At 50.5% G+C, this 12010-nt stretch overlaps 1 protein-coding gene across 4 annotated transcripts in view; it reads left to right on the top strand.

Annotated features, from left to right (window-relative positions):
* Positions 1-152: 152 nt before the first annotated feature.
* Positions 153-12010, top strand: part of IRS2 (insulin receptor substrate 2) — a 43730-nt gene continuing 31872 nt past the window's right edge. For 2 of the 4 annotated variants that reach the window (XM_015277882.4, XM_015277886.4), the window contains exon 1: positions 153-3828. In XM_015277882.4, the coding sequence (XP_015133368.2) occupies positions 387-3828 (3442 nt within the window). In that variant the 5' untranslated portion in view covers positions 153-386. Of the gene's footprint in view, positions 3829-5106; positions 7811-12010 lie in introns of those variants that run through there. The other 2 variants (XM_015277883.4, XM_015277884.4) reach the window with 2 other exon arrangements.

The raw sequence follows: 12010 nt of genomic DNA, 5'->3' as shown, positions 1-12010 counted from the left end.
ATCGAGCCGTCCTTCGGGCGGCGCGGCGGCCAATGCGGGGCGAGAGCGGCGGCGGCGTTGTCCCGCCCCGTCTCGGTGTGCGAGCGCCTCGGTAACTCGGCGGTCACGTGTTGTTTTGCTCTTTAGTTGGGGCACTCGGTGCGCGATGCGTTACTCACTGCCACGCTCCCGCCGGCACAGGCAGCAGCCGCCGCGGCAGCAGCAGCACCGGCCGGGCGCCGCCGCCGCCGGGAGCCGAGGCGGGCAGGACGTCGGGCGGCCGCCGGCAGCGCCCGCCGCTTAGAGCCGGCCCCGGCGCGGCTGAGGAACCCGGGCGGCCGCGCTCTCCCCGCGGCGGAGCCGCTCAGCCCCATCTCCGCTCGGCGTCGGCAGCGCGCGGCCGGGGGATGGCGAGCCCCGCCGCGCCGGGGCTGCCGCCCGGCCCCAACCTGAACAACAACAACAACAACCGCGGCGTGAGGAAGTGCGGCTACCTGCGCAAGCAGAAGCACGGCCACAAGCGCTTCTTCGTGCTGCGCGGCCCGGGCGGCGGCGGGGAGGAGGCGGGGGGCGCCCGGCTGGAGTACTACGAGAGCGAGAAGAAATGGAGGAACAAGTCCGGGGCGCCCAAGCGGGTGATCGCGCTGGACTCGTGCCTCAACATCAACAAGCGGGCGGACGCCAAGCACAAGTACCTCATCGCCCTCTATACCAAGGACGAGTACTTTGCCGTGGCGGCCGAGAACGAGCAGGAGCAGGAGGGCTGGTACCGCGCCCTCACCGACCTGCTGAGCGAGGGCAAGGCGGCCGCCGGCTCCCCGCACCGCCCCCTGCCCTCGCCCTTCGCCGCGCTGGCCGCCGGCGAGGAGCCCGACTACGGGCTGATGACGCCGGCCGCCGCCGCCTACCGGGAGGTCTGGCAGGTGACGCTGAAGCCCAAAGGCTTGGGGCAGAGCAAGAACCTCACCGGCGTGCACCGCCTCTGCCTCTCGGCCCGCACCATCGGCTTCGTGCGCCTCAACTGCGAGCTGCCCTCGGTCACGCTGCAGCTGATGAACATCCGCCGCTGCGGCCACTCGGACAGCTTCTTCTTCATCGAGGTGGGCCGTTCGGCCGCCACCGGGCCCGGCGAGCTGTGGATGCAGGCGGACGACTCGGTGGTGGCCCAGAACATCCACGAGACCATCCTGGAGGCTATGAAGGCTCTAAAGGAGCTGTCCGAGTTCCGGCCCCGCAGCAAGAGCCAGTCGTCGTCCTCCTCTTCCTCCGGGGGGGCGGCCGGAGGCGGCGGCCCCTCGGCCACGCACCCCATCACCGTGCCGGGCCGCCGGCACCACCACCTGGTCAACCTGCCGCCCAGCCAGACCGGCCTGCTCCGCCGATCCCGCACCGACAGCCTGGCCGCCGGCAGCAGGGCCGCGCCGTGCCGGGTGCGGACGGCCAGCGAGGGCGACGGCTGCCGGGTGGGCTCGGCCGCCGGCAGCCCCATGAGCCCCGGCCCCGTGCGGACCCCGCTCAGCCGCTCGCACACGCTGAGCGGCGGCGGAGGGCGGCCGGCGGGCAAGCTGCTGCCCGTGCTGGCCGGGGGCGGGCTGCAAAGCAGCCGCTCCATGTCCATGCCCGCCTCCCACTCGCCCCCCTCCGCCACTAGCCCCGTCAGTCTCTCCTCCAGCAGCGGCCTGGGCTCCGAGCCGGCCCACCCGCATCACCCGCAGCGCCCGTCCAGCGGCAGCGCCTCGGTGTCCGGCTCGCCCAGCGACGCGGGCTTCATGTCCTTCGACGAGTACGGCTCCAGCCCGGGCGGCGACCCGCGGCCCTTCTCCTCCTCCTCCACCGCCAGCAACCGCAGCAACACACCCGAATCGGTGGCCGAGACCCCCCCGGTGCGGGACTCCGGCGGCGGCACCGATCTGTATGGCTACATGGCGATGGAGCGGCCCCCGAGCGGCCGTCTCTGCTACCGGCCTTGCCCCGAGGCTGACCGGGGCCACCGAAAGCGGACCTACTCGCTGACCACCCCGTGCCGGCAGCGGCCCGCCCCGCCGCAGGTCTCCTCCGCCTCCCTGGACGAGTACACGCTAATGAGGGCCACCTTCGCCGGCAGCGCCGGCCGCCTCTTCCCCTCCTGCCCGGCAGGGGCTTCCCCTAAAGTCACCTACACGCCGTACCCCGAGGACTACGGCGACATCGAGATCGGCTCGCACCGCAGCTCCGGCAGCAGCAGCACCAACCTGGGGCCGCCGGCAGGGGGGGGAGGCGGAGGCAGGGGCGGAGATGACGATGGCTACATGCCTATGACCCCCGGCGTGGCCGCGGCCCTGGGTCGGGGGGGGCGGGGTGGCGATGACTACATGCCCATGAGCCCCACCAGCGTGTCGGCCCCCAAACAGATCCTGCAGCCCCGAGCGGGGGTGGGAGGCGGCTCCCCCGGCAACGGGAGCAGCTATAAGACCAGCTCGCCGGGGGAAAGCTCCCCCGACGACAGCGGCTACATGAGGATGTGGTGCGGCTCTAAGCTGTCCGTGGAGAGTTCGGACGGGAGGCTGAGCAACGGCGACTACATCAACATGTCCCCTCGAGACCCCCAGCACGGGTCCCAGGCTCCCTCCCTCACCCCCCCGGACTTTTTCTTCGCCCCCGCAGGGCACGGGGCTGGCGAGCCCCTCAAACCCGGCTGCTACTCTTACAGCTCCCTGCCCCGCTCCTACAAGAGCCAGGGCCCAGCTAAGGACAGCGACCAGTACGTGTTCATGAACTCTCCGGGCAGGATGATCCCGGAGGAGGCGATGTGCGGAGCGGTTCTGTCCCCGGCCGGCACCTTCGCCCCCTCCAGCCACACGGTGCCTTCGCCCCTGCGGCACAGCCGGACCGAGGGCTTCCTCAGCCAGCGGTGCCAGCGGGCCGTCCGGCCCAGCCGCCTCTCTCTGGAGACCTTGCGGACGATGCTGCCAAGCATGAACGAGCACCCCTTGCCTCCCGAGCCCAAGAGCCCCGGGGAATACATCAACATTGACTTCGGGGACACCGCTGTCTATTCTCCCCCCTCGCTGCCCACCGACAGCCCAGCCTCCTCCCTGGGCTCAGGCACAGGGCAGAGGCGCTCCCCTCTCTCCGACTACATGAACATCGACTTCAGCTCGCAGTCACCCTCCCAGTCAGGCACAGTCTCGGTGGGCTCTTTGGAAGCGCTCTCGCCTGGCTCTTCCTCCAGCACCAGTCAGCCCGATGGGCGCTACATGAAGGCGGCTGGGGGGGTGGCCTGTCTGTCCAGCCCATCCGACAGCGGGGATTACACTGAGATGACCTTTGGCATGGCCACTACCCCACCCCAACCCATCGTTCAGAAGCCAGAAAGTGCCCGGGTCACCAGCCCCACGGCCGGGGTGAAGAGGCTCACCCTCTCCGGGGTGGAGGCCTTCATTCTTTCCAGCCCACCCCCAGACCCCAACCGCGGGGCCAAGGTCATTCGGGCTGACCCCCAGGGGCGCAGGAGGCACAGCTCGGAAACTTTCTCCTCCACCACCACTGTGACCCCCGTGTCCCCCTCCTTTGCACACAACCCCAAAAGGCACAACTCAGCCTCGGTGGAGAACGTGTCCCTCAGGAAAAGTGAAGGCCTGGAGGAGGAGCAGGGCAGCAGCCCCATGTGCCGGGAGACCTCGGCTGGCTTCCAGAATGGCCTCAACTACATCGCCGTCGACTTGGTGGACGGCAGCCTGGCAGGCTGTGACAAAGCCAGGTCAAAAGCCAGGCATGTCCTGAACGGAGGTGTCAACGGAGTGGAGATGAGCGCCTATGCCAGCATAGACTTTCTGTCTCACAACCTGAAAGAAGCAAGCGCTGTGAAAGGTGAGTAGCTACACCGGATGGTGCTTGGCTGGAGTGGGTTTGTTCCTCACGGCGGGACTGGGTTTTGTGGCAGAGAGCACTCTCCCATCACTCTTTCTTCAAAATCTCCTTTCCTAAACACATGCTGTAATCACCAGTCTTGAAAGAGCTTGCTGCCTCTTTGTATGAGGGAAAAGTTTACTTTGGGGATATTCCTTTGTGTTTAAATTCTGCTGGGCTGCTATGAGTGTTTACTTCGGGATACCCCAAAGAAGCCGATGTTTACGTTGTTGCCATGGTTGGGTTATACTTCAGAGTTTTCTCATGTAAGATTTCAGAAAGTGTTTGGAAAACGTGGCCAAAATAATTCATGTTAATACAGCTTCTAAATATTATTTAACAATGTAAAACGATCGAGTTGGGGTGAGGACACGAGATTACAAAAAATCCCTGGCACTCAAGCTAAGAAGGTCAATCGTAACAAAATTAGAAGAGTTATTTCAATATCTTGATTTTGAAATCTCTTATCTCTTGCAAAAGTTGAACAGTAAATCATGATGAGCGTGGAATGTGAAATTAAAAAAACAAAAAACAACCCAAAACAAAAAACTCTCCCCAGATGTCCAGCAGTTGCTGTGCACCCAGGCTGCCCTGTGTGGCACTGCACATCTTGCTTGGAGCGCACCCCATGGCGGCTGGGCTCATCTCTATGGGTGATGGGTGGGTGTCGGGGCACCAACGCTCTGTGTTCAACGACAACAAAAGCAAGCCAACGAAATCTGAAACGAGGGCCGAGGGAGAATGTATGTTTTAATTCTGTAGCTGTTCCTTTGTTGAGGTGCTGGTTTTCCTTCTCTTTTTTTTTTTTTTTCTTAAAAAGGGAAGAACAAAGAACACCCTTCCCCTCCTCCCCCCCCCCCCCCCCCCCCCCCCCCCCAAATAGCAACCCGCCTCTTCCTAATAAGCGGGAATTCGTACACAAGTGAATGCTGGCTGGGGAGGGCCCAGAACAACCAATCTGTCAAGGATTAAAAGTTAATGATGAGGCACCGTAGGGATCCTCTTTGCTGTTGCATTTATGCAAGACACGCTACTTTAAACCTGTATGCATATAGAGCTGTAATAGATGTTTATGGGGCTGGCTGGGTGAAACGACGTAGCACGCAGAAGCGGTTGCTTGGAGGTAAATACGTGTTGCTTCTGCATCCGTGCTGCTGACAGAGGTCGTCAATTATGTGCGAAAAGTGACAGTCTGTAAGAGCCACGCTCGCAATGTTTTTCCTTCTGTTTTCTTCCTAGCCAGTTGATTTTGAAGAAGAAAATATTTTCTCTTTTGATAGGAAGTACAGGAAGATGGAAAAGATGAGAGCTCCAGCGTTGGCAGAGCAAGCGTTGAACCTAATTAACGCGAGAGGATTGTTGAATGAGATGGCAAAGTTTTAAAGGATGCACGCTTATTCTGAATGACTTGAAGGGCTGAGGGCAGAGTGTTATTTGGCGGTTGCTTTTGTTTTTGCTGGGGTCATTTTCGGGATTTGTATGTCGTGACCTGAAGCGGTGCAGATGCTGTGCGTATGGGTTGCATTGCCCTATATGAGGCCAGCTTTGAATTCACAGCCTAGGACACTAGCAAGCTATTGTGTGTGTTTCTTTGCAAACTGATTTTTCACAGAAATAACGGGTTTTCTAGAGCCACCTATGGCCCTAAGTGCAAAACAAGCTGTTGTTGGGAAAGAACTATTTCCACAACAGTCTCCAAACTGCTGACCCCAAGGCAGAGGGGGAAAGCAGGGGGAGGGCAGTGGGAGGCAGTGACAGAATAAACCTGGCGTGTATGGCAGCGCTCCCATCAGCCGGGCTGGGAGCAGGAGTGGGGCAGCCGAGCTGGGGACTGACTGCTGTCCTCCTGCAAAGTAAACAAAGGGATAACGCCAGAAACATGGCCACGTTAATTTGGTACGTAACGTACCGAGGAGAGGATTTAATTCTATTGTATATTTATCAAAGCGTGGTTATAGACAGATTTTAATATTTAATCTGTATGTGTATTTATTTTCCCTATTTCCTTTAAGCTCATAAACGTAGACCTCATCCAGAAGTGCTCTGGGTAAACTCGCTGAGGTTTAATCTCCACGTAGGAGGCAAAGCTCTCCTTCCACCCTCCTGTTTCCCTGGAAAATGTGTCTGCCTGCTGCGCAGTTGCTCTACTCGGGGATTGCTGTAGCCAATATGAAGCGAGGGCGGTAAGAAAAAAGCTGCACAAGCATCAGTCGGAGAGCTCTGGGTTGTATGTCAAACTCAGGGCTTCACGTGAGCTGTGTTTGTGGCAGGCAAGCAGGAAAAGCTGTAGCAAGGGGTAGTAGAAATACATCAGAAAGAAACTTGCCAGGGTATGTGGGATCTACTTATGCAAATTTCCAGGTTTCTCTTTCGGATTTCATTAGGATTTCCCACTGAAGTTTGTTTACAGAGCTGCTTCTGCCACTGTTAAAATGATCACTTAGTGTTGTGTATTTAAATTCCAAAAGCTGTGGCTTGGGAGATTAAGACTTTCGTATTCTGCAGAGAAATACAGCGACAATTTAAAGGAAACTACATTTGAGCAAAAGCAAGAGTCAACTGTTATTTTAACACAGCAGTAATTCAGGTAGATTTGAGAGAATCTATCTTAGTGAAATAATGGCTTGCATGAGAGATCTCTTACATCACACGTAATCAGCATTGTTTACTGAGCTGTTTGCACTATGTCCAAATTCTGTTTTTGCATATATGTCAAAGTGGTCGGCTTTGCCTCTTCAAACAGAAGAGGGATTTTTCTATGGAGTTCTTCAGACAACGGAGGATCCATGTACGCTTAATAATTGGAGCAGGAGAACAAGTCAGATACAGGATATACAAACAAGCTCCTTGTAATTGCTTTAATAGTAAATTAGTGTAAAATACATGGAAAAAATCAATTTGAATTCTTCCTTAAGCTCTGTAGCAATCAATGTATTTTCACGTGGATAAATGCTTTGCAGGAAACTATCTGTGTCATTGGAAGGTGGGTGGTTTTCACATGTAGCTTTTTTTCCTGCTGCCAGTACCTGACCTCTGCTGTAGCAGTGCTGTATTTCAGCGATCTCTTTCCGTGTTGTCCTCTCAAGACAAGAGCGAGCTTCTGCCACCACAATGGCTCTGACAACAGAGAAACCAAAAGGTTGCTTGAAATCATCAGTGCATTTAGTTTTACTGTACTCTGCAAGTGTGCGCATAGTTAAGAATCTGGGAAATGCTTGCTTTCATCCCATTTGTAAATAAAATAATGGTTTTACTGGTCGGTTAAAGCTCTTGTTGGATGTAGATAATTAGCTAGCCTTTTGTTCTGACATTCTGACTGCTTTTTTTTGCATAAAGAAATGTATGCCCTGTGTATGGTTTTATTATTTATAGAGGCATTTGCAGTCTTTTTCTCATATAGTGTCAATTATTTATTCCGGTGTATTTATGGCAGGTAACACTCAACAATGGGGTGACTTTTTATGGTGAGTCTTCACTCTGTTGAAGTGAAGTGGGAGTTCTGTCTCAATTTCAATGGGGTAAAGATTTCGCCTTTTGTATGTAATCCTGGAATTCAAAGTAAAATTCCCATTAAGGTTAGCGACTGTGTAATTGGGAGTTCTGCTTAATTGAAAGCACCAGGTTTGGGTGTGTTATCATTCATTTTGTCTTCTCTTAACAAAATGCTCTGTAACTTTTCAATGCTTATAGTAGTTGGTCTAATTTTCTAAAACTGAACAGATATTATGTATAACGGTGCAAACAAAAACAACAACTGAAGATTGTTTTCTTCCTGTTTTGGATTTGTTGTCTTAATTTAAAGTAATCATCTGTAATGCATCTACTGAAGATCGTAGTAACGTGATTTTTTGATAATAACGAACCTCCCCCTTGTTAATTAGTTCTTACTTTTGTGAGGGTTTTGTGATTGCACCTAAAACAAATAAAAAGCCTATCATAAGAACTCTCTCCCTGTGTCTTTCTAATGGCATTTCAGATTATTTCAAACATAACCCTTGTTTCCTTTTTTTTTTTTCCTTTCAGATTGCTTTGCACAATGAATTATTAAAATTCTTTCCATTCTAGTATGCCAACTGCCATAAAGTTTTGATTCTGAGAGCAGCGTGAGAATGTTTAATTGTCTCATTTCCAAAACTTGTATTCCTTTTTAAAGTGACTTCTTAAAAGGATTGAAAGAACTGTATGTTGTATTAGAAGTCATTTTAAAGTCATCTTTGAGTAAATTAGTTGTAAGCGTAGTATTTTCCCTTGCTGATAAGTTCCTTAAGAACATCGTAATTAACACCTGGAAGAACTGAACTGCTTTTAACAACTCGCATAGTTGGATTTTACCGCTTAGAATTAAACATTTGAGGTTGTCTTTTACTGCCTCAGTGAAAGCACTTTTTGTCTCTCAGATTGCATTTTACAGGTAACCACACCAAAATGGCTAAATCTGAACCCAGCAGCGCCATTGGTGGAACAAAATGTAAACTGAAGCTATCTGAGATTAAATGAAGCCTTTGATATTTTAAATTCTGTTGATTGTGTGGATGTCAGATTTTTACAAGCAAGTAGAATATTAAAACTTGTAACATGTATTAGACTTGTATTTTGCTTTATACTCTAAATTACATTTAGCTATACTGTTCTTGTTAGGAATGTCATGGTTGCTTTGAGTCATTTAAGATAAATTGTTATAGACAGAGTTGAATGGTGGGGTTTGTTCTAAAATGCACCGGTACAGTCATTGCTCAGGGCAGAGGAAATGCTTAGGTTGATGATTGCTTCTGATTACTTGATTTCTTTCAAGATAGCTACAGAGACTAACATTCCCTTGTAACTAAAATGCATAAGGGAGTGTTTGAACAGAAAGAACATTAGGACGTGTTTTCTATGGTAGTCTTTGGTTTGTTTGTTGTTGCCATTTTTGTGTATTGGTTGTTTTTTCTCTATTAAGGAGGGAATAACATGGGATTCTTTACACTTGATTTACTGTCATTTTTAAGTAGCAGTAATTATACCGGAATGCTGAAGTGGTTTCAAAGTTGAAACACAGCAAGCATCTACACAAAAATTATGCTATCGTTAGAGTATGCAATGTAACTTTCCCCTCTATTCGTCAGTTCAATGGCAACATAGACTCATTCAGGCATTTTTCTCTTTGCATCAGATTTTCAGTAAAGCACTTAGAAAGCACAGTTAATGTTTATTTTCAGACTAATAAACATAAGTGGCCATAGCTTGTTTTTTGTTTTCTAATTTCTTGAGGGTGTAGTATGCTGTTCCAGTGGTTGTCCGCTTGTTTTCTTTGTGTCTACGTGTGTTATGTATTAGTTGTGGTGTACTGTAGCAGAGTCTGTGGGAGTTTTAACATTACTTTAGCAAAACGTGTATAATAACAGTAAAACGTGAGTATCGTGACTAATTTGATCAATGAGGGTGTGTAACGTTGAGGGTTTCGCAGTGCTTTTTGTTATTTCTTTGAATGTTTGCTTAAAAGTGAGCTGTATGCACATGGGAATCAGTAGCATCCATTCATTTCTAGTGATAGTGCACTGAGCCCAAAGTTCAGATGCATTTTGCTTGTGTGTCCGTTGTCTGGAGCGCAGTTGTTTTTAAAGTTTCTGTGTGTATACATGAAGGGGGTCAAGAGTGGCAGTCCTGAAAAGCCAAGTTCAGCTGAGTAGTTCCTTGCTGCCAATTGCTGAAAAGACTGCTTTTCCTCCTGGAGCCTGTCCAAAGGACAGCTTCTTTTTGTTTTCACCCTGGTGTTTGTCTGCAGCCTGACTGTGTGTATCTCCTGGTAATCCTCTAGAATCGGCAGAAGTAAACAGAGCTCCTCTAGAGGAGCACTCCTCCCATCTAATGTCGACACCTACTAGAAAGCAGCATGAATTTTCCCCTCAACTTGGCTGCACCTCTGTGAGCTCTAGAAGTTACTGGTTTAGACCACATTTGTTGTTTCCACACTCCTTTACGTTGGATGAATCCCGTAGTTTCAGGGTTACATTTATATTTGAGGCTTAGGCATTGTTAGCTGGACTGAAAACTTAAACGAAAACTTAGAAGCAGCACTAAAGGTTACTTGCACCTCTACGGAGGGTAACTTAAAACAGTGCACTTCAGTGTTAGAGCACTAAGACAGTAACACCTAAGGCTTACTAAAGGACATCAGAGGAGTGTCATCTCTGTTAGGTACTATAGGCAGCTCTCCTGAGGAACAGGCGTTGTTGCTGGGACTCCTCTGGTAAGTGGTGTGCCTTGGAGGTGTGCTACTGTCTGGCAGCTGCAGTGAAGCACAGACCTCCAACACCGGTCAAAGCAAAGCTAGCACCGTTCAGCATAAATATTTGCTCTCAATGCGAGGGATTCAGTTGGAAGTCTATTTTTAAAAAAAAAAACAAAGACAGTATTTCGAGTTCTGTTATCTACCCAGTTTTTCATTATTTACAAATTATCTGTTTTTCTTTTCAAATAATCAATTATTTATCAGCAGTGGCAGCCCCACGTTATGCATAGGTGTAGGAAAATAATTACAAAATAATGTTTTGTACACACAGTGCAAAACAGACAGAAAAACCCAAACGCCAGACCTAAGCCCCTCCTCTGATCTTAACATCTACGTTGCGGAAGAAGGACGTAGCAGCCCGATTCCATAGATTAGTAGTGATTCAGTGTTTTGTTTACATTTTGTCAATCTCTTCAGCATCCTAGAGGAGAACACTTCCTTCCTGGCAGATGGCAGCCCCAGGGCCATGCACCTGCCACGACAGGCTCTGCGCTCGTAATCTACCCCAGCATCGCTGTTGACAAAAGGCTAATGACGGAAGACTGTCTGCCTGACAGCCTCAACAAAACAGGAGCACATTTGTCCTTCAGCCAGGCTCTGAAAGATCTTAGGAAGGACGTTTGGGTGTATGCGCAAGAATTATCGTGGCATTTAATTTAGCCTTCTTCTGAAGCTCTTGTGGTGTGAGACGCTTCTGAGATAATTATGTTGTAGAAAGCAAAGGGTGTCTCAAAGAAGGGATTTTCTGTTTCTCTGCTGGAGTGACACCCGACTTCCTATTCCGCAGCTCAGTGCAGATGGTAGGAGCACGTGTGTGATTTAACCATCAGGGCTGTGGGGTGCTGGCAGGGGGCTCAGCCCTGTGCTTCTCGGAGGGTCCAGGGCTGCCGTTAGCTGTTTATGAATGGTGTGTGCCGCGGTTGCATAATGCATTCATTTTTCCGTCGTCTGCCTTCTAGTGTTAAATGTTGTTATTATGTCACTAGGCCAGGATCTCTTAATTTGTCTTTCCTTCACTCGTGTGTTTATGTTAGGTTGTCGTTCTGATTTGAAACGCACATGGATGACGTTCCTCGCGGACGCTACCCAAGGCGAGGGTGTCTTTGAAGTAGGCCAGGATGTTCTTTGCTAAATTTAAAAACTACCCAAATATTACCCAGAGTTTGTAGAGTATTAAGCGGGATTACATGACGCACGGATTAGACATTGTTGAGCAGCTTGTTTTTGTTTGAAGGGGTCAGAAATGGAGGCACTGGGGCTTGAGTGCAATGCCAAGCTGGGGAACTTACACTACCACAAACAGCAGAAGTTCATTAGAAACAACAGAACACGGTGGAAAGTCTTCTAAGCTTTCTTAAATGATGCTTTAAAAAATGTGTTTGAAACGTGCTCTGGTGATGGGTGCAAGGTATGAAACTCACTGTTCAGTTTGGCTGAATTTCATAGGCAGTTTCAAGTAGATGAAGAATAATGCTGTAAGCAAGACTTGAGGTGAGGACTCGGCTTCTCTGAAGTCAAAGACAAATCATTAAATCTTTCCAGTAGCAGTGGGAAAATCCTGTCAGTGAAATTAGATCTAAGCAATTTTAGATTTACCTATTGTCTTGTGTCTTCCCAGGCAGCATATTATTTAAAAACGATGTTAAAGAGGGTTCTCTATGTCCAGTTTAACCCTTCATTAAGTTGGTAAACCCTGTCAAGATATGTATGGAAGGAGGAATTGGAAGATTTTTCTGTTGGAACTGGGCTTTTACTCCCTGCAAGTTACAGACTTGATTGAACAAGACATACCTGTGAACATCTTCTGGGGGAACGTTAGGCTTGGCTTTTGTGTGGGAGGTGAGCTACCAGGCACGACAGGAAGAGTTGCTG

The sequence above is a fragment of the Gallus gallus genome, chromosome 1 (genome assembly GCF_016699485.2).
Source record: "Gallus gallus isolate bGalGal1 chromosome 1, bGalGal1.mat.broiler.GRCg7b, whole genome shotgun sequence".
In the NCBI taxonomy this organism is placed as follows: domain Eukaryota; kingdom Metazoa; phylum Chordata; class Aves; order Galliformes; family Phasianidae; genus Gallus; species Gallus gallus.
The sequence above is the reverse complement of the archived record's forward strand: the minus strand, read 5'-3'. Positions and strand labels throughout refer to the sequence as shown.